The following is a 27025-nucleotide window of genomic DNA, read 5'->3' as shown; positions in this document are numbered from 1 at the left end:
CTTTCTACAAGGAAGTGCGTAACTGAGTCGGAATATAAAGTGAAAAAGTAGTTCTAATAGCAAAATGTAAATATTGAGTTTTCCCACAAGTGGGGAGGCAGACCACCCAGGGTGCAAAATAGTCACCCACCCCCCCTTTTTCCTTTTTTTTCTGCCGACAGCACGAGAGATGTCTTTTTGTTCGTGTGAAACATCACCAACCCAACAATAAATGCGCGCACACAAACCATTATGTGTCTTTGCGTGGAAATACTTCTGTCGATTGCATTGTGGGAAGCCAAGCAACCAAGCTCACTGCCAAATACAGTAGTACCTCTTTTTACGAGCTCCTCTAAACACAACAATTTCAGAATAAGAGTTTTATGTGCAACAAAAAGGAAAATCCAGTTCAGGAGCAGTCCCAAAGGCTACCACTAGAGACCGCTCGAGACCAATCACAGCTTGTGGCCACTCACCGACAGCATCAGGTTTTCCTGTTCGCGCAATCAAACTACTGCAGGCCAAAAAAAATGGTGCTGTAATTTTTATGTGTGTGTACATTCATTTAAAGTTACAGTAACTTTAATTTTTACAGTTAGTGCTTATGTATTAACAGTCTCTCGATCTTATAATAAACCTTACAAACATGACGTGACACTTACTAGCAGCAAGATAGACTATGTTAAGTACCGTGACAATATTATTTATCTACGATAACGTTATCATCTGTTTCAAATGACCGAGACGATCCGGTTAGAACCGAAATGGAAAAGCCGAGATTGGTCTTTTTTTTCTTATTCTTTTTCAAAAAAATGTATATGGCATACACAATTCAAAATGATTAAAAGAACGTATAAATACGAGGGAAACGTATAAGTTAACAGGTATCAGTGTTCTCGTTTGCCCGCGTCTCTGCGTCCTAGACGCATTATTTTTGCTGGGGACGCATCGTGTCAAATCAGCGTGCGCCCCCGGGACGCAACTTTTTGGACACGAAATTGTCATTATCATTTTTTGACATAGATTTACCGCACTCCAAACTTTTCGTGAGGCAGATCCGCCATTGTTGTTTTGGTCTCGCGGTTCGAGTTTTCGTCTGCACGCCGATCTCCAGTTCGAGTTGTGTAGTGAAAGTCTGTTTCTTTTTAGAGAACCGGCTTTTTCAGCTCAACTCATTAAAGAGAGCCGGCTCTCAAACGGCTCACTTGCTTTGATGCAATGTATTACGAATGATTATGTTGTATAAAGAAGTTAAGAAAAAAAGGAAATTTAAAAGGAGAAAATGAAAAAAAACAGGTTTGTGGTGATCCCTTTTAATCAGTATATTACCAACAATAATTTAATGCAGAAAATTAATTCATAATTTGAATAAGAAAATGTTTTTTTATTTTATTTTTTTATAATAAACCTCATTCATGTCGAGCAACTCAGTGTCTCACAAGAAAATGTTCATTAACAATATATATGATATAAGGAAACACATGTACAATATAACATGTTAAACTACATAAATAAACATGTTTGAAAAAAAGATTGTTTTGTATTTTGTAAGGGAAAATAGGACAGTTTGTAAGGGCATGGAGCACACTAAATTTTGGGGACCCATAGATCTCTGTTGGGACCCATAGATTTTTGAGCATGCGAGTCCCCGGGACCCATCACTTTTCAGAGGTAAAATGAACACTGAGGTATGCGAACTCTGTGACTCCTCCTGGCCCCCGCCACCCTTTCTCTATTTCCCACGCATCACGCGCACAAAACGTTATTTGCTTATGATTGTATTTTGTTAATATTGTCTTATTGATCTTATTACTGTATTTTTTATTTTCTATTCGTATTTGGATTTGTTTTAGTGATCGGAAGTTTCTTGAAAATACTCGTTAGCTCAGGAGGAAGAGCGCTCGTCTTTTCAAGAGATCGCAGGTTCGATTCCCGGCTCCTCCGTGGTGTATGTCGAAGTGTCCTTGGGCAAGACACTGAATCCCTAATGCCCCCAAAAAGCAGGTCGGTGCCTTGCATGGCCGCATGGCTGCTATTGGTGTGTGAGTGTGTGTGTGAATGGGTAAGTGAAAAGCACATTGTAGAGCGCTTTGGGAGGTCTTCATTGACTTGAAAAGCGCTATATAAATGCAGACCATTTACCATTTACCATTTGTTTTATAGTAAAGCCATGTTGATTTGGATAGCCCTTAAGCATAAAAAGCATCAAAAGGATGCATAGACCACCATTACATCATCCTCTGATCTAAAACCTACATGAGGAAAAGGAAAAACTCAAAAACCTCAGCCTGTGAAGAATGAAGAAACCTTGAGGAGGGACCGTACATGAGGTCACCCCCCTTTCAGGATGACCAGGCTTTAATGGATGTTGCAGGGACGATCAACAGACAATAAATCCTGAAAATTAAATTTAGCTAAATGAAGTATGTCCAGTTGACAGCTTCCTGCACCAAAAATCTTGACTGACCCATCAGGTTCTAGAGTAGGGGTTTCCAACGTGGTGCCCGCTGGCACCAGGGTACCCCCTGAGGTGCCCATGGACCTGTTCTGAAAATAGCTCACTAGTGCTGGCTTTAATTCACACTACTATTAATAATGAACCTTCTAACATAGTAACAACATAGTAATAACATAATAAGTTATTATTTTGGAAATTCAAATAGATATATTCCAGTTCGTGGGCTTCATGGACAAACAAGATCTATTCAAGTATTGATAATTATTTTTAAGCAATTCATTAAGAGGGTAGAATGAGAATCAATTTGTGTATTTTTTTATTCAACTTGTTCTTGATTTATTTTAAAGGAAATACGAGAAACTGAATTCATATTTATGCTTTTTACAAAGCGAAAGAGAAAGAAATGTGCATTTTAGCTAGCTTTCTAGCTACGTTTTTAGCTTTGTAACAAGCTATCTTCCTACCCTTTTAGCTATTTATGTCAGGACCAGAATTGAAACAGGACCCAATTGCGTAGCGGATTGTGATCCGAACACTGAAGTGGAACTTCCATAGCGAGCAATGGCGGTGTCAGGGACGGAGAAACTGGTAGCTGGGACTGGGAGAGCAAGGCGTGGTCGGGGTCAGAAACGAGTCGTAAGCCAGAACGGGAGAGTAGACGTAGTCGGGGACAAACTGGAGCAAAAACGGGACCGGTGGGAGTCAGGGTTAAATAAGGCTTGCCTAGTATACACTGAAGTTCGCAGACGGACTGACAACAGGGGACGGACAGGACTGGGTTGAAATAGTGACAGGGAGCCAATCAGAACCGCGGCGGTTGGCGCCAAATGAGCAGGCACAGACGACTTACATCAGTAATCATGACAATTTAGCAAGGTATATTAGTAGCTTTTTACTTTTATGCTAACACTTGACATTTTATGCTAGTATTTAAGCTAAATTTTGCCCTTCTTTCTTGCTAGCTAGCTTTTTTTTTCCTTTCTAGCCGGCTATTAATATAGCTTTTTACTCTTTTAGCAAGCTATTTCGCTCCCTTTTATTCTTCTTAATGTTTACTTTTATGGTTGATCATCAAGCTACCTTTTTTTAGCTATTTAGCATCCCTCTAGCTTGGTTGCTATTTTAGAAATGCATAAAAAACTGGGTGCCCTTTGCGCTAATTGGAAACAAAAAGTAGCTCTGAGATTGAAAAAGGTTGGAGACCCCTGTTCTAGAGGATGGCAAATGTCTGGTCCTACGCTCGGTACGATGGCTCGAATGCATGCTCTGCGCAACTACTAGGAATATCCCTCTCCCTCAAGGACAAGAAAACTGAAATATGAGGTCAACATCACTCAAAAGCCATAGATGTCAGGACCAGAACGAAGACAGGACCCACTTGCGTTAATTTTGTCGGGAAAGGATGGTACACACGATCCGTAGATCGCTGGTCGTGGGGAGTAGGTTGCTCAGACGCGGATGTGGTATTTCCGTGGCAAGCAATGGCAGTGTTGAGAGCGGGAAAAAACAGATCGGTGGCTGGGACGGGGGAGCAAAAACGTAGTCGAGTTCAGAAAATGGGTCGGACCCGGGAATCAAACAGGAATCAGAACAGGAGAGAGTCAGGGTCGGGAGGCTTGCCTAGCGTAGCTGGGGTTCGCAGACGGACTGACAACGGGTGACAGGAAGACGGGGGAAAAGAAGCCAATCAGCATCCGAGGCAGTTGAGGCCAAAGGAGCAGACTCAGGTGCCTCGCATCAGTAATCATGACAATAGAAGTGTGTCTTAAGCATTCATTTAAACACTTCCACTGAGCTTGCAGGTTGTATCTCAGAGGGCAGAGCGCTCCACACCACCTAGAACCTGCAGTTTTGTTCACGGCTTCTTTGGTTCACTAGTAGCCCGGCAAATTCTAAACAAAGGCTCAGAGCTAGAACATAGGGGGCAATAAAGAATATGACGGGGTAAGTCTATGCCAAATTTGGTATTTAAGCCATAGAACCTTGAAATCTCATTTGGAACTGACATGGAACCAGTGCAGGTCAGCATTTAGTTTTTAATGAATTCATTTGGGGAAATTTGGGAAACCAGCTCGGTGGCCTTGGGGTTAAGGGCGCCCGTCCCGAGACTCGGAGGTTGTGGTTCAAGCCTTGACCGAGTCATACCTACAACATTGGTACTCAATGCCTCCCTGCTCGGCATTAGGGGTTGGAATTGGGGGGTTTGGTCACCTAATGACTCCCAACACATCAGTTGGGTTGAGCGAGGGGGCTGGGAATCCCCTCCTCTGTATCAATCTCCCAGAAAGAGTCAGAAATGACTCCCACTAGGGGAATATGGCTCCGGTAAATATAATATATACATATATATCTATATACATTTGGGGAAAATGCAATTTGAGCTACGAGCACGATCCTGGAACGAGTCGAGCTTGTATGTAGAGGTGCTACAGTACTGTGCTTCACTTGTTCCCGCAATGGAGGGGTTTGAGGCCCGGCCTCAGGAGCTCTGGACACAGGACGACCGAGGCGGAGAGGGTAGAGGAGGGCAAGCGGAGGGGCAACTCGGCACTGTAGCTGCAGTGTTTGACGCTTGCGCGCTCCTGCATGTGCGCGTTGCAACCAGGTGTCAAATACTTGTCTGGACCGTGACAAATAACTCCTGCTAGTCTGGCCTAAGTACCTGCAGGAGTGCCTGAGGAACCTAAGCGTCTGATGAGATCAGAATCAAAGTCAAGCGCTGGTTTGACAGCCAACTTCATCGCAGTTCGGAGTTGATGGTTTTCTGATAGCGACACACAAAATTGGGGACTCGCCTGGTAGTAGGGAACATTAGTGCTGTGTCGTTGGCGAGCGAAGCGGCTCTATGAGCCGGCTCTTTGTAATGAACAACGGAAGGCGGCTCCCCATTGATACTGCTCTCTTCGAAAGACTCTCTCTTTCTCTCTCTCTCTCTCTCTCTCTCTCTTACTTTGTCTCTCTATCTCTCTCCCTCTCTCTTTCTCATCTCTCTTTGTTTTTCTCTTTCTCTCGTGCTCTCTCTCTTTCTCATCTCTCTCTCTTTGTCTCGCTTACTTTCTCTTTTTTTCTCCCTTTTTCTTGCTCTCTCTTTTGCTCTACTTCTTTCTTGCTATTTCTTTATTTAGCTCTCCCTCTCTGTCTTTTATTCTCTCTCTTTCTTTTGTTCTTTCTCTCTCTCTTTCTCATTCTCTCTTACTACACATCTCTATTTCTTAATCTCTTTTCTCTCTCTTCATCTGTCACATTCTTTCTTTTTTTCTTTCTCTCTCTCTCTCTCTTCATCTGTCACATTCTTTCTTTTTTTCTTTCTCTCTCTCTCTCTTTCTTTCCTACATCTTGCTCTGTCTCATTTTCTCTCTCCCTTTGTCTCGCTCGCTTTCTCTTTCTATCTCTCTTTTTTTTCTTTTTCTGTCTTTCTTTTCCTCTATCTGTCTCTTTCTCTTTATTTTTTTCTTCCTCTCCTCTCTCCCTTTCTTTTTGTTTCTCTCTGCCTTCTATTTTCATTTTCTCTTTCTCTTTGGCCCTCTCTCACTCACTCTTCATTCTCACTTCCTGTCTGTTTCTTTTTTCTGTATCGCTCTATATCTATCTCTCTGGCTTTCTCTTTCTCTCTATTTTGATCTCTCTTTTTATGCTCTCTGTCCATCCCTCTCTTTACTTTCTCTCTTTCCTTTCCCTCTCTGCCTTTCTTTATCTGCCCCCCCTCTCTCTTTCCTTTCCTCTGTGTTTTTATTTCTCTTTCTCTTTCTTGATTTGTCTTTATTTTTCTTGCTTTTACTCTCTCTTTACTTTTACTCTTTCCTTTCTCACTGTCTTTCTCTCTCTTTTTCTCTCTCTCTCTCGCTCTCTTCTTCTTCTCTCTCTCTTTATCACTCTCTGTTTCTTTCTCTCTGTCTTACTCTCCTTCTCTCTTTTTCTCTCTATTTATCTATCATCTTTTTTTCTCGCTCTATTTCTTTTGAATATGCGCGTGGATGGTCAATATGAGTGCCCCTATCTCTGTATTATCTGCTTAGTATGAAAATGTTGAAAGTTGGAATTAGGTAAAAGTTCACTGTAAGGTGAATCAAAGTAGTTGTTATTATAATATAGTCGTATCATTCATGATCAAACGTAATTAACTTGGTGCATTATGTTTCATTATTATTGGTAATAGATCATTAAAAACTGACCAATCCAAAGAGCCGTTTGATAGCCAAAAAAGCCAGTGAGCCGAGTCGGAGGAGCTGGTTCTCATAAAAGAGCCGGAATTCCCATCATTAGTCAATGAGCCGGCTCTTGGAAATGACAGGAGCCGGCTCCCCGCTAATCAAGAGCCGGTTCCCTTCAAGATGCTTTTTTTTCTCTTGTGATTGCTCAATATGCATTTTTCCATGTTGCTGACCTAAGATTTTGGGCGGTAATGCACCGAAATGCGCCGTTAGACTTGAAGTGGAAGAAAATGTTTCCATTTGATGTATAAATAAAGGTTAAAATTGTTTTGTATTTTATCTTTTTTGGTACATCTGTAAATATTTTGATTTATGTTTCCTGTGTTTTCCAGAATAACAGGTTTTTGGTTAGAATTTTTAAATGTAAATAAATGGAGAGTGTATTCTGGTATTCCATAGTTTATCCGTTGTTGCACTGAAAAGTCAATATTTCTAATTGTTGTGCAGTGTTATTCAGAGATTCAGAGTTTCTTGAAATCAAAGTTTCTTAAAATAAAAAGGCTTAAAGTTTAAACAAGGAAAAAATTACTGTAGAGCAGGGGTCGGTAGCCTTATTAAACCCAAAGAGCCATAAAAGCAACATTTTTTTCCAGCGAGAGAGCCACACCATATCTATTTTAGGAAAAAATACGACAAAGCTACTAATCCCACTCTCCAGAAAAAAGCTAATTCCTATGCGCATATGATTTCACTGCGTGACGTTTGATTTAATAATAGTTCCAAAATAATAATAATAATAATAATAATAATAATAATAATGCCAGAGCCTGTGTCCCACACCAATATAAATATACCACTTGTAATTGGTCTCCCTCCTCCAGTTACTTAAAAGTATTGAGGCTCATTTTGAGGGTCATTTTTGTCCTAAATAATGGTTTCAAAACAAGGTGCAAGCAAAGCAAATGTCACAGAATACTCTAATTGAGATTGAATTTACCTTCAGTGCAGACTACGCTGGGCAAAGGAGCTGGGTGTAGCTCCGCCTATTGCTACCGCTCCAATCAAATGGCTCTAAATACTTTGATAGAGCTTCTGGGTAAAACGTTTGTTTTGGGTTAAAGCTTGTTCTGTGGCTTTTTATCATAAAGTGTCTCATCAATGAACAAAGATTGTTTGGTGAGATTCCATATAAAGGATTATTTAGCAATTTACAGCCACAACGGGGTCTGTGTGACACCTTGACTCTAAACCAGGGGTGTCAAGCTCATTTTAACTCGGGGGCCACACGATAGAACAAACATCCTCTCAGGGGCCAGACAAGCAGAAAGAGAGAAAGGAAAAAAAGATAGAAATAAAAAAAAAGAGAGGGAGAGAAAAGTAGATATGGTGGGCCAGAGAAAGCGAGAGACAGAGAGAGAGAGAGAGAGAGAGAGAGAGGGAAAAAGAGAGAGGGAGCATGAGAAACAAAAGAGATAAAAAGAGAAATAGTGAGAGAGGGGGAGAGAAAGAGAGAGAAAAAAACCATAGAGAACTAGAAAGAGAGGAGAGAAAAGAGAAGGAGAGAACGAGAGAAGGGGAAAGAAAGAGAAAGAAAAAGGAAAAAGGGAAGAGAGAGCAAAATAAGGGAAAAAACACACAGAGAGAAAAAGACAAAGAGGAACAAAGAAAGAGAGAGAGAGAGTGAGGGAAAAGGGGAGAACGAGAGAGAGAGAGAGAGAGAGAAGAAGTACAAGTACAGCGTTTGTGAGGGGCACTTGGCTTTGGCAACATCAAGTGGACATATTTCAACCTGCAGCTCGTTTTTCTCATGCGCTTCCCGCAGCGTTTGCCCACGAGCCAGATTCAATCTCTTAGTAGGCCTGATCCCGCTTGCGGGCCGTCTGTTTGACAACCCAGTCCTAAACTCCAGTTAAAATTGTATCCTACATATATCTGGACCAAAACTAATCTTTGCTTTATACGTGTTACAATTGGCCCTGCAATAGATGGAAAATTTTCATAAGTCCTATTTTATCTCAAATATACTCTTGAAAAAAGCACTGACCCCTGCTGGAGAGTGTAAAAATAAATGCTATTACGATTGAGTAAAATAATGGATTCTCTTTTCATTATTCATACATATTGTGCATAATATTACATTATTATTGATAATACACTGGCTAAAGCAGGGGTTCCCAGACGTTTTCATGTCAGGTCCACGTTGACTCCCTCCCTTTCATGACGGAGGACGAGGACGGAGTCAGTTTGTAGCAGAAAATGTGACTGTTGTAGGAGTGCCTTAGTGTAAAATCGTATTGTTTCTCAGAAAGCCACAATTCAATAACCATTCCGGATTCTTCACAGAACAAATCAGATGTTAAATCATCAAAAATCAGGAAATAAATCATAACCAAATTACACTCTGAGGGTTCTTCCCAGAAAATGTCTATGGAAGTTTTCATTGTCCTGTGAACAGTCTTCACCGATTATAGTTCAGCTTATTTGTCTGAGCACTGGATCGAAAAGGCATTCGATTTTCTCATTATTGCACTATTTTTAGTCATGGTACCAAAGACAAATGTTCATTTTGTAGTGTGTTTCACATGATATGATGGCAACAAATTTGATTACGTTTTTCTATTCTATCCTAAGCATTGTAATGGACATTGTATTGTCTGTCATAATTACCGATGTGAATCACCTGTGCTTGTTCATTTGGCGCCAACCGCTGCGGGCTCTGATTGGCTCCCTGTCCCTACTTAAAACCAGTCCTGTCAATCCCCTGTTGTTAGTCCGTCTGCGAACCTCTGTTTATACAAGGCAAGCGTTTTTCAACCCTGACTCCCACCTGTCCCGTTTTTGCTCCCGTTTGTCTCAGGCTAAGACCTGTTTTGATCCCGACCACGTCTGCTCTCCCGTCCCGGATTACAACCCATTCTTGATCCCGACTACGTCTACTCTACCGTCCAGGCTTACGACTCGTTTCCGACCCCGACCACGCTTTGCTCTCCCAGTCCCGGCAACCGACCAGTTTTTCCGTCCCTGACACCGCCATCGCCCGCTACGGAAAATCCACTTTCGTGTTCGGTACACAATCCGAGTGCAGCGAACGCCGGATCGTGGGCACAGCCCTTCCTCTTTCTTTCAATAAAACTTGTGGTAAACGTTACGCAATTGGGTCCTGTTTCCATTCTGGTCCTGACTTTGTCATTGTGTCATGTAATATCCGCCACGAAATTAACAGTCTTCCCTGGTACCTTGACTAAATATAGTTTGATAATTAGATGAAATACTATATATTTTTAACTGGTCTGACTTCAGGATCCACCATGCCACTCCAATCATCCCACACTTGAAGTACAGTAGCATATGTCTACTTGAACAGTTGTCCAACTAGAGATTGTGATTTGAGGTAATTAGTCGAAGATTTTCACATTAAGACCTAAAATGACCAGCAAAAAACAAAACAATTCTAAGTATTAATATTCCCTTAAATACTTAATTAGCTGGATTTACAATTAGATCCAAAATGCTTCACTTCAGCCGCGTTGTCTTCAAAATAATAAAACCCTTATATCAAAGGTTCAGGTTCAGTGGTTGGCAGGGTTGGGTAGGGTTACTTTAACTTGATTACTTTCAATTACTTTTGGATTACTCCAATACCAAATATGCTAATAAAAAACAAAAGAAACTAAATATGAATAAAATGATGACTCACAACACGTGGTAAGCTTTCTCTCCTGGCTTTGATCTCTTTGATCTCCAGCAAAACCAACAAAATTCAACAGAAACAAAATGAAAATAAATCCAAAAAGTTTGCCAACATCACTTTTTCCCGTTCCATGTGTTCCGTTACTCCCTAAAGCCTGCACAAAATTTAGTAAAGTTTTTCATATTTAGTTTCTTATGTCTTTTATTAGCATATTTGGTATTGGAGTAATCCAAAAGTAATTGAAAGTAATCCAGTTGAAGTAACCCTACCCAACCCTGGTGGTTGGTGACGATTATGAGATGTGGGCAAGTTAGGAGACAGGACGCAGGCTATAGTTTGAGGACCGCAACAAAATCAACCTGTAGAGCCGTTCGAGGAAGACAGAACCGACTCTTTTTAATGATCAGAGCCGAAAGAGCCGCTTCTCTCAAAAGATCCGGAATTCTCATCAATAGTCAACATGTGCCGGTGCATAAACTCCTTAAACGTTCACACGCCGACAACTCAATGCACTTTTTTAAACCTCACTATCTCACAGAAATAAAAGTTAAATATCGACGGAGAAACTGCAACAGTGCAGTTTGTCAGCAGGGGAAAAAAAAGAACTCAAGAAAAAACAACCCGCATCAGCTGCACTTGGACGATAAGCGGAGGGGGGAAACTTACCTTGGTTGCTTTTACTTCCTGAAGCGGTCTGCTGGACAAAGGCGAGCAGGCAGAAGGCAAAAAATCCAAAAGTCGCTCGTATTAAGCTTCGCACAACCATGCTGGCTTTTTTGTTGAGTCCCAAAAAAATCGAAGAGGTGCGGGAGCAAGTCGGAGCGTGTGTGCGCGAGCGCGCGCCTCACCAAATTCTCCTTGACTGGGGGCGCGCGGATCAAGATGTTGTGCGTGAAATTAAATGCTGTCCCCTCGTTTCCTTTTTTTCCCCTCGGGTTTTAAACGTTTTTCACTCCTGTTTATTTGAGGTTGAAGTTGTCGTCGTTGCGGGCTGTCCGACAACGCAGAGCGCACTGAGGCTTATCTGTTATCATGTTTGGAGGCAGACCAATGTCATTTTGAGAGAGGGAGAGTGAGGGAGGGAGAGAGAGAGAGAGAGATAGAGAGACATAAGAAGCTATGCGACAGACTTGGCAAGAAAAAGGGGAGGGAGAGGCGCAGAATGTTCACTAGGAGTTCTTCTCTTCTAACGTCGGTTTGCTCCTACAGCTTCTGCTCCTTATTTTCATTGTCCTCCTCTTTCCGTTTTTTCTTCCTTCTTCTCCTTCTTCTACCCTTCTGCATACCTGTCAACCTCCAGGGTTCCATGCCCTTACAAACTGTCGTATTTTCCCTTACAAAATAATCTTACACCATATTTTTTTCCAAACGTGTTTATTTATGTTTTATTGTACATGTGTTTTGTTGTATCATTCTGTATATATTCTTAATAACATTTTTTTTTTAAATTCAAGAACAATTGTAACCAGCGTAACTAAAATCTCAATCGCAGGGCACACAGGGACAGACAACTCGCTCGCTCATTCACCCACCAGAAATCATATTCGTTTCCACTTTTCATTAATTATATGTGAAGAAAGTATTACTATTGGTTAATTGATGTTTACACTTTATTTCATTGTATTGCAATCCTTTTATATATATATTTTATTTTTCTCAAATATTTCAGCTTCATGAATGGTATTCGAAGTTATTTTAGCACACTTATGCTAAACTATAAAATATAGGATACTGATGGTACCGAATAAACCTGGCTTATTCGATTTTATTGATTGTTGATTGATTGATTGAATGGCATTCGGGTTTTTTCCCACTGATCATTAAATACAAGATTTCAATGAATTCAAAATTAACAATTTTGATAAACAATCGACAAAACAGAAGGAAATGGCTGACATGAAAAAGCTGAATATTATATAAAAAATGTGGTTTCATGCCAGTTGAAAAGAAAAGACATTTGATGACAGAGCCATACAAAATTTTGCTTTATTTGTCCAATCATGTTGGAACACATTTGTTAGGTTTTTAGTGTCATCCGTAAGTTTCACTAGAACAACCTTTTTAAGCCGAGAGATACTTTTTGATGTTGATTAACGCGAAAGGCTACCGGTTTGATATGCATTTCTAAAATAATATGTTGTTGCGATGTTATTACCAGATTGTCATTATTAAACGTTAAAATACGTTCAGCCAATCACTAAACATGACAGTTAGAAATCGCACTTCCTAGAAAATCACAATGACCCAAGATATGTTTTCAAAACCAGACCACGATGTTGTTGGGTAGGTAGGTAGGTAGGTATGTAGGTCGGTAGGTAGGTAGGTAGGTAGGTAGGTAGGTAGGTAGGTAGGGAGCTAGGTAGCTAGGTAGATAGGCAGGTAGGTAGGTAGCTAGGTAGCTAAGTAGGTAGATAGGTAGGTAGGTAGGTAGGTAGGTAGGTAGGTAGCTATGTAGGTAAGTAGCTTGGTAGGTAGGTAGCTAGGTTGGTGGGTAGCTAACTAGGTAGATAGGTGGCTATGTAGCAAGGTAGGTAGCTAAGTAGCTAGATAGCTAGGTAGGTAGGTAGGTAGGTAGGTAGGTAGGTAGGTAGATTGCTAGGTAGGTAGGTAGGTAGGTAGGTAGGTAGGTAGGTAGGTCGGTAGGCAGGTAGATGGGTCGGTAGTCAGGTAGGTCAGTAGGTCTTAGACTCAGGCAGTGTCTTCTCTAGGACCATCACCACCCTAATAGGGGCACAAGGCTGTGAAAAATATATATCTTTGCATTGAAAAACTGTCCCCATTTTTGTCCTTATACAACAATGTTCTCTACGACGTCGTCATTGACAATAAAAACAATTCTAAATTCTAAACAGGAATTATCAGAACGTCATTGCGTAAGCTAGTGGGGGTAGCTACATCAAATTGTTCGGAAAATCTTTCATTTGACTTTCTTTTTAAATCGAGCTGCACATTATCTAAGCTACCCACGGGGGGAATCATTTAATTACCTCCAAAAGTCCAGCTGCAATTGCTTTATTATGCCAAAATGCTTCCAGCTGTTGAAAATCCAGATGAAGGTGAATTAATTCCTCAGGTAATACGGCGAACAATCAGTAATTGTTTACAGAAACAGTGATGAAAGTTTCAGATAATCACCAAACTCAATCACGTTTTGTGTCATGTGCTTCCAGAACCTTGACAAATATCGCATCGTCTCCTCGGCGTGAGGAGATGCAGCTTCACTGTCACATTTCTCTCCTGATGCCCTGCCAAAAAGCAGCGGGGCTCATTTGTGCCAGATTTTACACCAACCTCACGATTCGAGATGCCTTTCGAGGGCAGCCGTCGGTATTTTCAGTCCTGCAGACCACTGCAGCAATGCGCATTGACCACAAGCCCCTAAAGGTCCAAGCTTCATGACTTCCATGAATCAAATGCTCTCAATGCTGCAAGCGCAGCCCACATTGCCACCGTGCCACTTTGCCAGGCTGCTGAGTGACAAAATGATTTATAGTTCTTATCAGGTTATCCTTATCCTGGCAACGATGGGTGTAAATTTACTTTGACATTCGAAATATAGCGATCAAAGCTCTAATTAGCTTTGTACCATTTCATTGGTTTATGTTCCATCCATCCATTATCTGCACTGCTTATCCCCATTAGGGGTGCTGGAGCCCATCCCAGCTATCTTCGGGCAGTGCGCAGGGGACACCGTGAGCTGGTTGCCCGCCAGTCTCAGGGCACACAGAGACATACAGTTCACTTGGTCATTGACACCTAGGGACAATTTGGACCAGCCAATAAACTTCACATGTTCTGGGGAGAACATGCAAACTCTGCACAGGAGGACTGGTAGCTGGATTTGAACCCATGACCGTAAAACTGTGCTGCGCACTGTCATGAACCAGAACAGGATCAAGCCTTTTATTTTACGGGAAATGGGGAGTCATGCACATTAGGCAGCAGTCTGGCATGAAATGATAGGAAGCCAGAAGCCAACGAGATCGATACCAATTGCCTGAGTAGATATCGGATGGGGTCGATACTAGACAGGACGGGACAGACAGGATTGATAATGAAACAGCATATCGAAATTAAACGGGACAAACTAAACGGAAACGAAAACCTGAGAGAATAATACACAGGACAAAAATAGACAGGAACGAAACTGGAACCCGATATTAAACAGGACAAAAATAAACGGGAACAATGCTGGACAGGAAATGCCAACAAAAAACAGGACTGAGTCAAAACCCACATCTTGCGGGGCAGAGGTATTTTGACGGACTGATAAAGGAAGAGTGAGAGCACTGAGCTTAAATAGAAGGAAAGCCAATCTGTCAACGAACCGCAGCTGGCGCCTCACGGACAGGGCCAATTGGGCACCATGGCAACCGTGACACACCTGCGCTGCGGTTTATGTTATTCTGGGAAATTTGGCAAATTTCAATTTGTCGGGTCTTTCTTAAAATGAAATGTGGTCGAGTTAAATTTACATATCTTTGAAAAGTTAAGATTCTCAAGAAAATTGGCATCAAAGATGTTCCACCCTCAAATGCAAGCCAATTGAGGATGAACAATTGTTACGCAGTCACTCAAAACAAATATCTGTCATGCCAACTTTCACGCAAATAATTGCCATCTTTCAGCGCCATAATCAAACAAATTGGAAATATTCGGTGTCGGTACAAAATAAAATATATAATATTCAATAGTTCAGTGTTCTGTTTTAAGTATTTTCTGTGTATTTATTTTAATCAAGCGAGAGGTTGTAGACTGCTGCCCTACTGGGGAAGAATCGTAAGTTCCTGAAGTTGGGGCTGGTGCGCAAGCGATAGGACTACTTGATTTGAAAGTTAACCAGTCATTGATGGTGAAACTGTTGAACCAAACACCATCGTACAGACGCTCCCCTACTTACGACCATTCGGCTTATGATAAACAGAACATACGAACATTTTTTTCGGGATGTCGAAAAATATCCTGACATTGCTGTAAGTTAGATCATCAACAGAGAAGGCAATTGGTTGAGGTTGGTGGTCAATTGTATGGATTTCCCTCCTATCACGACTCTCCCTCTCCACCCTCTCCTTGGCTCTCTGCTAGTTTGTCCTCTTTAATGTTACGTCCGAGGCACTCTTTTTGTCTCAGCCTCTTGTTATTCCACTGAACCAAACCTATACCTCCCCTTCTGGATCACGAGTATCACCTGACGAATTCCTGGACTGTCCCGTTCACTGATTGGGTTTACTGAAACACCGACTTCTTGCCTGCATCTTGGACTGTAATTGTTTCCTCAATACCTGACTTCCTGTGTACCAAACTCTGCCCAAATAAGAGACCATTGTTTGCACTAATAACTAGTGTTTCTGTACCATGCTTTCGCAACAACTTCAGTTGTTTTTTTATGCCTGCTGGGTAAAGAACAAAAATAAACAATCATCTTACATTCCTGCCAAAATTAATCAGTTGTTGGTGCACTTATGTTTGACTAAATAGTAACAGGTCAATAATTATCCCCGCCGCTTTCTTGTGTACTTCTTGTCATCGGCATCAAATATAATTAGAGGCTGCAAACGTGGCTGAGAGGCGATAATTGTGCCCTACTACTGAGGGTAAAAAAAAAAATCTAAAAACTGTCATTTACTGTCAAAGGGAGGAGAAGTGATCATTTTTCATTATTAGCTGTCTAATCAGCAAGTTGCCTGGAGCAGTAAAAGAATGTCATGCCACAAAAGTAACATTGAAATGAACTCAGCGTGTTCTGCCACAAAGCAGGGCCTGGTTAAGTGAGACATTCAGTGCAATCTTTTGAGGAATCCCACTTTGCAAGAAGATAAACATGGAAATGAGCAGTACAAAGCCAAAGCATTCAGTGTAATTAAAACGAGTCCCATGCGGAATATAGAACTAGAACCCTTGTCCTTGTGTGCAATTCTCCAGACGATGCCGCTGAGCTTTTGTACAACCAAATGAGCTCAGAGACTCACCGGGGGAGTCTGACAAAGTCACAATTTGGTTGCCACACAGTCTGAGCCGGGAGTCCTGCAGTGGGACTTGTGGCAACACTTCATTAAAGGGAGGGGATGGCAGGGGAGAGGGGGGATCACGCTGTGCACCAAAATAAGCTATTTTTATGTCAGGAGACGCACGAGGGAAGACCGGCCGATGTTTAATTTATGAGCCACGTCATAAAACGCACACCGGCTATGAAGGACTGGGACAGCAGGAAGGCGCCCAGAGACTCGCCAAGATCTTTAATATTCGTTTTTTGGTTTTATGGGTAAGAGTTTATTTTTATCACAGTGAGTGTCTCTGTTAAAAGTGAGAAAAAAGGGCAAAACCATGTAAGCAGCAAAACAGGATGATTATATTATTGCAATCAGAAACAAGCATATACTGACAAGATGAGATTTATGGAGGATCGTTCCTGCCAGGTGGGGAAATAAATGGATACATTTATTTCAGTAATTATTTGATGTGTAATTTGTCATTTATTTCATAATGTCACGTCCAGAACAAAGGGTAAACCCAATCGCATAACGTTTCTCACAAGTTTATTGAGATAGAGAGAAGAAGGGCAGCGCCCGCGATCCGATGCCCGCTCGACGCGGGAAGCAAGTCGCTCATCTAATTATCAAACTATATTTAGACAAGGTACCAGGGAAGACTGTTAATTTCATGGTGGATATTACATGATGCAATGACAATGTCAGGAGCAGGACGGAAACAGGACGGCAGAGCAGACGTGGTCGGGAGCAAAAACGGATCGGAAGCCGGGATGGGAGAGCAGACGTGGTCGGGATCGAAAACAGGTTGTAGCCGGAGACAAACGGGGTGATCGGGAAAGGGCAGGTGGAAAAACGCCACAGGCGAGAGTCAGGGTCAAAAAGGCTTGCTTTGTATCAACAGAGGTTCGCAGACGGACTGACAACCGGAGAGTGACAGGACTGGGCTTAAAAAAGGACAGGGAACCAATCAGGTAGCCCGCAGCGGCTGGCGCCAAATGGTGATACTAATCGGTAATCATGACACTTAATGCGTTTTGCCGTTTTTTGTCATGTAGTTTGTAATAACAAAATCTTCGAATGAAGAGTAGGCCCAGTTACCCATTGGCTAAAGGGCATTGCAGTTAATCATCACACTTGTCAATCAACCAATAGATAAAAATCTCAGCTAGTTTTGACTTGCACCAGCATTCGAATTTACATTTTACATTTTGTTGAGACAAAATAAATGACAAAATAAATACTGAAATAGATAAATGACAAAATAAATGACAAAATGTTTAAATATAAGAATAAATTGCATTTGTGATTAATTGGTATAGTATGATTCTTTGTTTGTGATCAATTATAAGGCATACATTTGTTGATATTTATTTATTAATACATTTATTTCTCCAAATTACATAGAGATCAACCTTTTTCTACATCTATCCATCCATTTTCTGTGCCGCTCATCCTCACTAAGTTGCGGGGGGTGCTGGAGCCCATCCCAGCCATCTTCAGGCAGTGGGTAGGGGACACCCTGAACTGGTTCCCAGCCAGTTGCAGGGCACACAGAGACGCACAACTCACTCACTCATTCACACCTAGGGACAATTTGGGCCAGCCAATAAACCTGCCATGCATGTTTTCTGAACGTGGGAATGAACCGCACTGCCCGGAGTAAACCCATGCACACACAGGGAGAACATGCAAACTTCTCACAGGGAGGCCACGGTAGCTGTAATTCAACTCTGGACCTACGCACCGCCGTCAGGTTGCCTGAATAAGAGTAGAAGTAGTAAAAAAATAAAAATAAATCACTTGCTTCGTTGATACCTGGTATCATTATTTTCTTACTACTTGTACAGTAATTATTTTCTTACTACAGTGGAACCTCGGTTTTCGAACGCCTCTCAGTTCGAACAAATCGGTTCTCGACCAAAAATTTCGAGAAATTCTTGCTTCGCTTTTTGTTCAAAAAAATCGGAGTTCGAACGCTGGTACGCTAGGGGCGATGCTGCGTGGCGTACGGGTGTAGATTGCCCCCACCCCTCGTGAAGAACTGTTGTCACGTGACCGCGCACTCCATTTTGCTTTCGTTTTTAATATCGTGAACGGAGGGTTTTAACCCCTAATTATGCCTCGGAAGAAGGTCGGTGCAAGCAGCAAAGTTGCTACAGGTGAAAAAAGAAGAGCAGTGCGTACAACTATTGCATTTAAGAAATAAATTATAGCAAAATATGAAGAAGATGTGCGAGTTTCCCTTCTTTCGAGGGAATAGAGCATAGCTTCTGCAGACCACCACAAAGATAAGAAAACCTATTCATAAATCTTTTCTTCATCCTTTAACCGCTCACCACTTGCTGTGGAGACCCCGGTGCTAAATGACGTGTAAACGACCTGATTTTTTTATTTTTCCACGTTCATGTTAGTTCCGTACGAAAGATTACGCTAACGCTAACGAACGATTAGCCTGGGTTAGCTTCATGTTTACGTTCATGGTAAGCCTTCAAGGATTTGGAACGGATTAAATGGATTTTACATTACTTTTAATGGCAAAAACAATTTTCGACCAAATCGGTTTTTGAACAGGGTTCTGGAACGGATTATGGTCGAGAACCGAGGTTCCACTGTACTTGTACAATAATAGTACAAGTAGTAAGAAAATCCTTATACAAAGTATCAATTCCTCCCTAAAAAGAATGATAGTGAACCAGAACAGGAGAAGGACCCAGATGCGTAACGTGTCTCACACAAGCTTTATTTTACGGGAATGGGGCAGTCATGCACGTTAACACAAACGCCAGTGATTCGGCAATCGCTGAGCTAAGAAGTAAGGTATAAGTCGGGCGTGGAACAACAGTAAGCCAGAAGCCGAAGAGATGGATACCAGATACACGAGCAGATTCCGGACAGACAGGGTTGAAACCGGACAGGATGGGACAGACAGGATCAATACCAGATACCAGTCAGACGAGATGGATACCGGACAGGACGGGACAGACACAATCAATATCAGATACAGGAGACTGGAGACAGATAGACAGGACGAGACAGATGGGATCGATACCGGAAAATGGAGACTGGCGAAAGATATCAGACTGGGTGAGACAGGCGGGATCGATACCAGATAACAGAGATTGTAGCAAGGTATCAGATAGGACGAGACAGACGGGATCGATACCAGACAGTGGAGACTTGAGTCCGATATCAAACAGGACGAGATAGACGGGAACGATACCCGATACCGGAGTTTGTAGCAAGGTATCAGACAGGACGAGACTGACAGGATCGATACCATACACAGTAGACTGGAGTCCGATATCAAACAGGACGAGATAGACGGAATTGATACCGGACAGGATACACAAGCAGGATACCGGACAGAGTCAAAACACACGTCTTGCGGGTGCAGAGGTTCGTAGACGGAGTGAGTGAGAGCACTGAGCTTAAACAGGAGGGAAGCCAATCAGTCAACGAGCCACAGCTGGCGCCAAATGGGCGGGGCCAATTGGGGGCAATCGAGACAGATAGAATATTTTAAATCAACACCCACAATTCACAATACAATGTTGTACAAGGTTTTGTTCAATGGTTTCAATGTCAAATAATTGTTAAAAAAAATAAAATAAACTACAGCTACAGTGTTTAATACTTGTATTTTTTGAATAAACGAGCTTGTAAAATGTTTGGTTCTTTGGTTTAAATGGATTTATTGTCGAATAATTGAATAACTGGATTTCTCCTGGGCAGCACGGAGGAGCAGTGGTTAGCGCTTGTGCGGCACAGTTCATGTCATGGGAACCTGTCGTGGGTTCAAATCCAGCTCCGGACTTCCTGTGCGGAGTTTGTATGTTCTCCCCGTGCTTGCGTGGGTTTCCTCCGGGGACTCCGGTTTCCTCCCACGTTCCAAAAACATGCATTTCAGGTGAATTGGCCGGTCCAAATTGTCCCTAGGTGTGAATGGGCGAGTGAGTTGTCTGTCCCCGTGTGCCCTGCGATTGGCTGGTAACCAGTTCAGGGTGTCCCCTGCCCACGGCCCGGAGATGGCTGGGATGGGCTCCAGCCCCCCCGCGACCCTAATGAGGATAAGCGGTACGGCTGATGAGATGAGATGAGATTTCTCCTATCACAGGTTGCCTGCAAAAAATGACTGTTACCCAAGGGACACTGTATATAATTTTACCACTAGATGTCGTTGTATTGTACCCAAAAAGGAAGGTTAGAATCAACAGAGACTCAAAGTAACCAAACAACATCGGTTTTCTTCTCATTTAGGCCAGGCTTTTCACAAAGTTTTTCATCTTTGGGAGTACCTGTAACAGCAAGATGGTGGACAATCATGTCAGCTCCCTCCAGGTGAGGCTCATGTTTTGTAAAATAAATGTGAATATCTCGGCCTACGAGTATTTAAAAAAAACGCATCTCTACAGTTCCCGTTACTTTTTAAATCACAGTTTTTTATCCAATATTTTTTTTGACGATAGGAGTTACTAAATAATACACATTATAAAGATGTGTGCATTATAAATAATAACATATAAACTAGTGGTCATATGTCTGTCAGGACCAGAACGGAAACAGGACCCAATTGCGTTACGTTTCTCACAAGTTTTATTAGAGGAAACAGAAAGGGCTGCGCCCACGATCCAGTGTTCGCTGGACGCGGGAAGCAAGTCGCTTTTGTACTCAGATGGTGCTCCGAATGTGGAAGTGGATCTTTCGTAGCGAGTGATGGCAGTGTCAGGGACGGAAAAAACAAGTCGTAGCCGGGACCGGGTGAGCAAGGCGTGGTCGGGGTCGGAAGCAAGTCGTAAGCCAGAACAGGCGAGTAGACATAGTCGGGGACAAAAAGAGGTCGTAAACCGGGACAGGAGAGCAGACGTGGTCATGGTCAAAACGGGTCAAAGCCGGAGACAGACGGGAGCAAAAAACGGGACAGGTGGGAGTCAGGGTCGAAAAAGGCTTGCCTAGTGTTCGCTGAGGTTCACAGTCGGACTGACAACAGGGGACTGACAGGACTGGGTTCAAATAGTGACAGGGAGCCAATCAGAACCCGCGGCGGGCACAGCTGAGTCACATCAGTAATCATGACAATGTCAGTTGAACAAGAACAATATTGATTTAGATCATAAAAAAAAATATATGTTTAATCACAAAAACAACAATATTAAAAAGCAAAGGTTTAGAAATTAGTAATTCTATAATCAATGTTGTCTACATGGTCGCCACCATCTTTGTTTCATCTTTATGTGTCACTCGTCTTCCACGCAGTTAGTCATGCTCAGGCTCCATTCTATGATAAAGTGATCTGTAGTGGTGAATCAGTGCACACAGTCGGCGATAGCCTTTTTTATTGCCCACAATCAAAGATTTTATTTTTTTCCATTCTCCTGATGTATGAGCCGGAGTTTCGGCTGTAATCAGACTGCAACTCACTTGTGCAGAGTCGTAACACCACACTAAATTTACGGGAACATGAGACAACCATTCAACCTGGAGGGACTAAAAATTGTGGTGGTCAAACTGAAAAAAAATCTTAAATTTTGTTTCCCAGTTTTTTTTCCTTATATAAAACTTTATATAAAAATTGCCTCACTTGTTCAGACCAGGGGTCCCGAACCACTGGGTTGAATCGTGCCTGTCACGGTTGCCATGGCGCCCAATTGGCCCCGCCCGTGTGGCACCATCTGCGGCTTGTTGACTGATTGGCTTTCCATCTATTTAACCTCAGTGCTCTCACTCTTCCTTTGTCAGTCCGTCAACGAACCTCTGCCCCGCATGACGTGGGTTTTGACTCGGTCCTGTTTCCTGTTGGTCTTTCCGGTCCGGTATTGTTCCTGTTAATTTTGTCCTATTAAATATCGGTTTCCAGTTTTGTTTCCGTCTAGTTTGCCCTGTTTAATTTCGATATCCTGTTTTGATGTCAATCCTGTCTGTCCCGTTGTTTAATATCGGTTTCCAGTTTAGTTCCCGTCTAGTTTGTCCTGTTTATTTTCGATATCCTGATTTGATATCAATACTGTCTGTCCCGTCCTGTCCGGTATTGACCCCATCTGTCCGATATCTCCTCGGGCAATTGGTGTCGATCTCGTCGGCCTCTGGCTTCCTATGATTCCACGCCAGACTGCTGCCTAACGTGCATGACTCCTCCTTTCCCGTAAAATAAAAGGCTTGTGTGAGAAACGTCACCCATTTGGGCCCAGATCATGTTCCGGTTCTTGACACAGGCCGGGGGGCAATTTCTTTTAGGCCGCACAGAAAGAAAGTCCCATTATTTTTCTTATTACTTTTTTACTACCACTGAACTTGAACCAGGATATTTTTTTTTACCTGTCACGCAAATCGATGTGACGTATTGCATTAAGCATTACGGTAGCGACCTGAGTGTGTTGATATTATCATGTCTGCCTCACAGTTCTGGGTTCAATTCCAGCTACCGGCCTCCCTGTGTCGAATTTGCATGTTCTCCCTATGCCTAGGCATGCCCCGGTGGCCCCCAAGTAAATTGAGTTTGAGACCTCGGATCTACAACCTGCTGTATCGATCAATAATTTGAAACAGGAAGCTTGTTGTTGCTATCAACCAGCATTTTTGCATGATTTTGGTTATTACCGTATTTGATACTGCTGTTGAATCTTTATTGTCTGCCAATGCTCTTGTAACATCCATTGCAGCCTGGTCATCCTGGAAGACTGTCATGATTACCGATTGAAATCACCGGTGCCCGCTCATTTGGCGCCAACCGCCTCGGGATCTGATTGGCTTTCTGTCACTATTTGAACCCAGTAGTGTCAATCCCCTGTTGTCAGTCCGTCTGCGAATCTCCGTGTATACTAGGCAAGCCTTTTTCGACCCTAACTCCCACCTGTCCCGTTTTTGCTCCCATCTGTCTCTGGCTACGACCCATTTTGATCCTGACCACGTCTGCTCTCCCGTCCCGGTTTACGACCTTTTTTTGTCCCCGTCTACGTCTACACTCCCATTCTTGCTTACGACCCGTTTCCGACCACGCCTTGCTCTCCCAGTCCCGGCTACCGACCCGTTTTTCCGTCCCTGACACCGCCATCACTCGCTACAGAAGATTTGAATTTCCCTGCGGGGATGAATAAAGTATCTATCTATCTATCCACTTCTTTGTTCGGATCACAATCTGAGTACGAGAGCGACTTGCTTCCCACGTCCAGCGAACACCGGATCGTGGGCGCAGTCCTTCCTCTTTCCTTCAATAAAACTTTTGAGAAACGTAACGCATTTGGGTCCTGTTTCCGTTCTGGTCCTGACTTGTATGTAATCCCTTCTCAAGGTTTCTTCATTTTTTCATGCCGAGGTTTTTGAGTTTATCCTTGCTCCGAGTAGGTTTTAGATCGGAAGAGGATGTAATGCCAGTTTGTGCAGCCCTCTTTGACTTTTTTTGATTAAGGGCTATACAAATAGATGTGACTCGATTTGAGTGGATGAAGCAGTCTCAGGAAACTTTGTGTCACTTTGTACCCATCCGGTAATTAGTGGAGCATGCATGATCAAGAAAAATCTTCCTTTTGCATCTGATTCCTTGCACCAGCTCGGTAGCCTAGATGGTAGGGCGCCCGCTCCGAGACTGGTAGGTCGCTGGTTCAAACCTCAGCCGAGTCATACTTAAGACTTACAACATTGGTACTCACTGCCTCCCTGCTTGGCGCTTGGCATTAAGGGTTGGAATTGGGGGTTTGGTCACCTAATGACCCCCTCATCACAACACAGTTGGGTCTAAAATGGCGGCGCCCTGTTTGGCTGCGGCTGCATCGGCTCGCTACAGTTTAACTGTACGGGTCAGGTGTATCGACATTACGTTCTGTGTGCATGGTTAAGAATGACAATAAAAGTAAATTATCTTCTTCTTCTTAAACTTGCATGAAATCAATGGCAATTGCTGAAGTTCCCAAACATGCAAGGTCCAAAAACTCCTGATGTTATCGACCCGTTCCCCATCAAGACGGAAACCTTTTGACTGAGACATCAGAGCTCAGTCATTTCAAGCATCACTTGCGTTGGGAAAACAAACTTAGCACAAGACAAGACAAATATCCAGCGTGCAGATGTTTGAAGGTCCGTCGGTACAAGCTGTGTTTTCACTTTGACTGACGTCCATATTGCGCGAGAGCAACACTCTAACAGCTGCTCTGGGAAGATAAACAGAAGATGGATGCATGTTGGGAAGTGCGCTGAGTGCCTGACACCCGACTAGAGCCGCACTGAGCAGGGATTCTCACAGCGAGTCCGATCTTCCTTTCCAGATGGTCACATATCACAGCTTCACACTAGCTTTCTTCTTTCTGCCAAGGCTCAAAGCTTAGAACCTTCGCCGCTTTAACCCCGTTCCTCTCGGCAGGGGCAACATACCAACACAGCCTTAGGCCTGGCAGAATGTCCATGCCATCACCGCAGGGGAGCCGGACGGGTTTTGGGAGCTGCACACTTTAAGGCTTGCCCGAAAAATGTGCAACAGAGGCAACTGAGGCGACTGTCAAAATCTCCTTTTGTAGCATCATTGCTAAAACACTCAAGGGGTACAAGTCATTAAAAAAATAAAAGCTCATAAAGGAAATGTGTTACCCCCACTTTCTTTAGCTTTAGAGTCATGCTTTGATCAATCTTTGCCTTACTTTCTCTCCTAATTCCAGCATGACTTCATGATAGAGCTTCCCTTCTATTTATTGGACCTATCAGCTTGGGACATTGTCTGCTAGATTGCACACCATTGTATTTTTGTATTTGTATTTATTCAGCCAGTATAAACCATAAACATGATATATACAGGAAATCATTTAACACGCGAACCTCTCGGCGTGACACGTTGCCCTCGATCAGCGCCGTTTTTTTTTTTAGACCCAACTGATGTGTTGGGAGTCATTAAGTGACCAAACCCCCCAATTCCAACCCTTAATGCCGAGCGCCAAGCAGGGAGGCAATGAGTACCAATGTTGTAAGTCTTAGGTATGACTCGGCCGAGGCTTGAACCAGCGACCTCCCAGTCTCGGAGCGGGCGCCCAACCATCTAGGCACCTGGTATTCCCAGGCGGTCTCCCATCCGAGTACTAACCAGGCCCGACCCTGCTTAGCTTCCGAGATCGGGCGTGTTCAGGGAAGTATGGCCGTAAGCAACTACTTTTCCACTACATGTGTGGTTTTACTTCTTGCCTCACAAAAGAACTTTCTTGGCTTTTATATTTTTTGTGTTTTCATTTTTTTCCCTGGTGTGTTGCAACAAACATCAGATCACAAAATTAACAAATCACCTAAAGAAAAAGGGATGACGGGTTGAAGACAAATGCTTTGTCATGATTACTGATGCAGGGCACTTGAGTCTGCTTCGCTGGCGCCAACAGCCGTGGACGCTGATTGGCTGCTTCCTCTTTTTTAAACCTCCACCTTCCTGACAACACTCGTCGGATCGTTTTGTGAACCTACGCTACACGCTAGGCAAACTTTTGTGACTCCTGACTCTATCTTGCCCCGTTTCCGGCCTGATACCTGTTGCCGAGCTCAATTCTGGACCCGTTTATGTTTTTGCTCCTCCGCCCCCATCGACCTGTTTGTTCTCGCTGTCAACGACTACCTTGTGCCACTTCCGCGTTCCTGCTATCTGCCACCCGTGACCGACGATCATCTGATCGTGGATGCAAGTCCTGTTCTTCTTAATAAAAACTGAGTAAAACAAACGCAATTGGGTCCCGTCTCCGTTCCTGGTCTGTGACATGCTTAAGGATATCTGTCCCTTTAAAAGACTCTGCGTAATATTTGTAATACCCGCTAATTGAGACCACGGACAAAAAAATGTTTAAACATGTTGAGCATGGGGGCAGCATGGCAACGCAGTGGTTAGCGCATGAGGTCATGAGATCGAACCTTCCTGTGGGGAGTTTGCATGTTCTCCCTGTGCCTGCGTGGGTGTCCTACGGGCACTATGGTTTCCTCCCACATTCCCAAAACAGGCACATCAGGTTAATTGGATAGTCCAAATTGTTCCTAGGTGTGAATGAGCAAGTGTGTTGTCTGTCTCTGTGTGCCCTACAACTGGCTGGCAACCAATTCAGGGTGTCCCCTGCCCACTGCCTGATGACACCTGGGATGGGCTCCAGCATCCCCTGCGACCCTATTGAGGATCAGCGGTGCAGATAATGGATAGATGGTTGGCATATTCTCTGCTGTATCTGCCATTGGCCATGCTCAACATTCATTCATTGATTCATTGATACATTCATTCATTCATTCATTAACCATAGTGCCCAGAGGAAATCCACACAAGCACGGGGAGAAAATGCAAATTCTGCAAAGGAAGGCTTTTAGCTGGATTTGAACCCATGACCTCAGAACTGTGTGTTGTATTTCATTTAAATTACAGCTAATTGTGCATTTAAGCATCATTGTGTATTATTGGGCCGCTCGATGTTGCTATTGTGTTGTGTTATCTACTACTGGGTTTTCCAATGTGGTGCCCCGGTAGCCCCCTAAAAACACCTGAGTGGCCTGTGGACAGGTACTGAACAAAGCTCACCAGTGATGGGGCGTTGTGATTTTTAAGTAAATTTGATTTCCAACGCGCATTGTGTTTTAGTTGTCAACAAAGCTTATTTTAACTCTGCTTGTAGAAATGAAAACCTCGTTATAACACAGTAGCAACCAATGTTCCCTCTAAGCTGCGCGCGTGCGCAATTGCGCACTGCCCGCACATTCTCAGCGCACAAGAAAATCTATCCAGCGCAATGTTCCCTCTAAGCTACGTGTGTGCGCAATT

At 43.0% G+C, this 27025-nt stretch overlaps 1 protein-coding gene across 3 annotated transcripts in view; it reads right to left on the bottom strand.

Moving 5' to 3' along the window:
* The window catches only part of LOC148368727 (signal peptide, CUB and EGF-like domain-containing protein 3), a 192650-nt gene extending 181357 nt beyond the window's left edge, over positions 1-11293 (bottom strand). For all 3 annotated transcript variants that reach the window (XM_088330756.1, XM_088330753.1, XM_088330754.1), the window contains exon 1: positions 10946-11293. In XM_088330756.1, the coding sequence (XP_088186882.1) occupies positions 10946-11045 (100 nt within the window). In that variant the 5' untranslated portion in view covers positions 11046-11293. The remainder of the gene's footprint in view (positions 1-10945) is intronic.
* Between the last annotated feature and the right edge of the window lie 15732 nt (positions 11294-27025).

Source organism: Urocampus carinirostris, chromosome 3 (assembly GCF_059441175.1).
Source record: "Urocampus carinirostris isolate Australia breed hairy pipefish chromosome 3, RoL_Ucar_1.0, whole genome shotgun sequence".
Lineage (NCBI taxonomy): Eukaryota > Metazoa > Chordata > Actinopteri > Syngnathiformes > Syngnathidae > Urocampus > Urocampus carinirostris.
The sequence above is the reverse complement of the archived record's forward strand: the minus strand, read 5'-3'. Positions and strand labels throughout refer to the sequence as shown.